Source organism: Protobothrops mucrosquamatus, unplaced genomic scaffold, assembly GCF_001527695.2.
Source record: "Protobothrops mucrosquamatus isolate PMUCROS unplaced genomic scaffold, P.Mucros_1.0 scaffold112, whole genome shotgun sequence".
Taxonomy (NCBI): Eukaryota; Metazoa; Chordata; class Lepidosauria; order Squamata; family Viperidae; genus Protobothrops; species Protobothrops mucrosquamatus.
This window is the reverse complement of record NW_015386484.1, coordinates 665,892-667,160: the sequence shown is the minus strand read 5'-3', so window position 1 is coordinate 667,160 and position 1,269 is coordinate 665,892. Positions and strand designations below refer to the sequence as shown.

The 1,269-nt window shown below is 36.5% G+C and overlaps 1 protein-coding gene across 1 annotated transcript in view; it reads left to right on the top strand.

Annotated features, from left to right (window-relative positions):
* Nucleotides 1-787: 787 nt before the first annotated feature.
* The window catches only part of BUD23 (BUD23 rRNA methyltransferase and ribosome maturation factor), a gene marked incomplete at its 5' end in the record, with an annotated part of 10,152 nt that continues 9,670 nt past the window's right edge, over nt 788-1,269 (top strand). The window contains 1 exon segment of the mRNA XM_015812811.1: nt 788-825. Coding sequence (XP_015668297.1) covers nt 788-825 — 38 coding nt within the window.

Below are 1,269 nucleotides of genomic sequence, written 5' to 3'. Positions count from 1 at the left end.
TATTCCTTATTTCCACCTTGCTTTGACTCGGGTTACAGGTGCAGCCTTTCATCTAAATTCTGAAATACACTGCCTTTTCTGGGGGCCAAAACATATATTGAAGGAGTCACTTATCTAAAACAATTGAATAGATTTTCCATTTTTGGAAGCACATTGTTTTTCCACTTTCTGCTGGAAAAACTGTTGGTGTTCTGCTGTTTGTGTTCTGCTGTTGGTGTTCTGTTGTTATGAGGCTCAAGGAAGCAGCTAGCTGGCAACTGTAATGTATTAGGACAGAGGTCCCCAACTCCCAGTCCATGGACCAGTACTGGGCCGCGGCATGCCAGCAACTGGACGCACAAACAAGCAAAGCCCCATCTGCGAGATGCAGGCAGCACACAAAACCACGCACCCTCAGATCTGCGGAAAAACCTCTCTCCACGGAACCCGTCCCTGGTGCCCCAAAGGTTGGGGACCTCTGTACTAGCAAGTCACTAGGTGGAGGAAAATAGCACAGGGTCTGTTTATGATCTCTTGGTAATTTAAAGTGAAATCCCAGTTCTATAGGAGCAGTAAAAAAATAACTTGTCCATGTCAAATTGTATTATTGGCAGGAAAAAAAATTAAGATGAGATAATCAGGAGTGAAAAGAAAATCTCTGTTATATGCCAGACATAACCTAACAGATGAATTGTTTTAATCTCTCTTTAATGACCTTTCCCCAGGAAGGATGATAGCTTTTTGAATTAATCTAAACACCTTTTTTGTGATTTCCCTTTACTCATTTCTCTTTTCTTTTCCCTCCTAGTTCTATGATGAAGCTGAAGCTCGGAAATACACACATAAGTAAGGCAATCTTAGGCTATGAGAAGCAGCTTATTTATAGAATTTATATATTTTTAAAACTCAAATCAACCATAGCACTTGCATAGCACATAGCCCATCAGTTAAAATTTCCAAATAGCTAATTTAAAATAAAATTCATTGGCTTTTCACAGTACATCATATTTAATGTATATAATGTATAAGCTACACTGTATGTTAAGCAATGTTAATATATCTTCATTTTATTTAAGCCATTAGGTTATTACTTACAAAATACATTTAGAGTTTTTGAAATATAGTACATTGTCAGGTTTCTCTGAGATCTGTGTCTCCTCAGATTTAGACATATTGTAGTTGAAACAGAGTACTCTTGAAAATTTATTTGTATCTTTTTTTTACTGAAATATAGATCAAAATAGATTAAAACTATCAGAATATTACAAAGAAGATAATCAGATAGAGCTT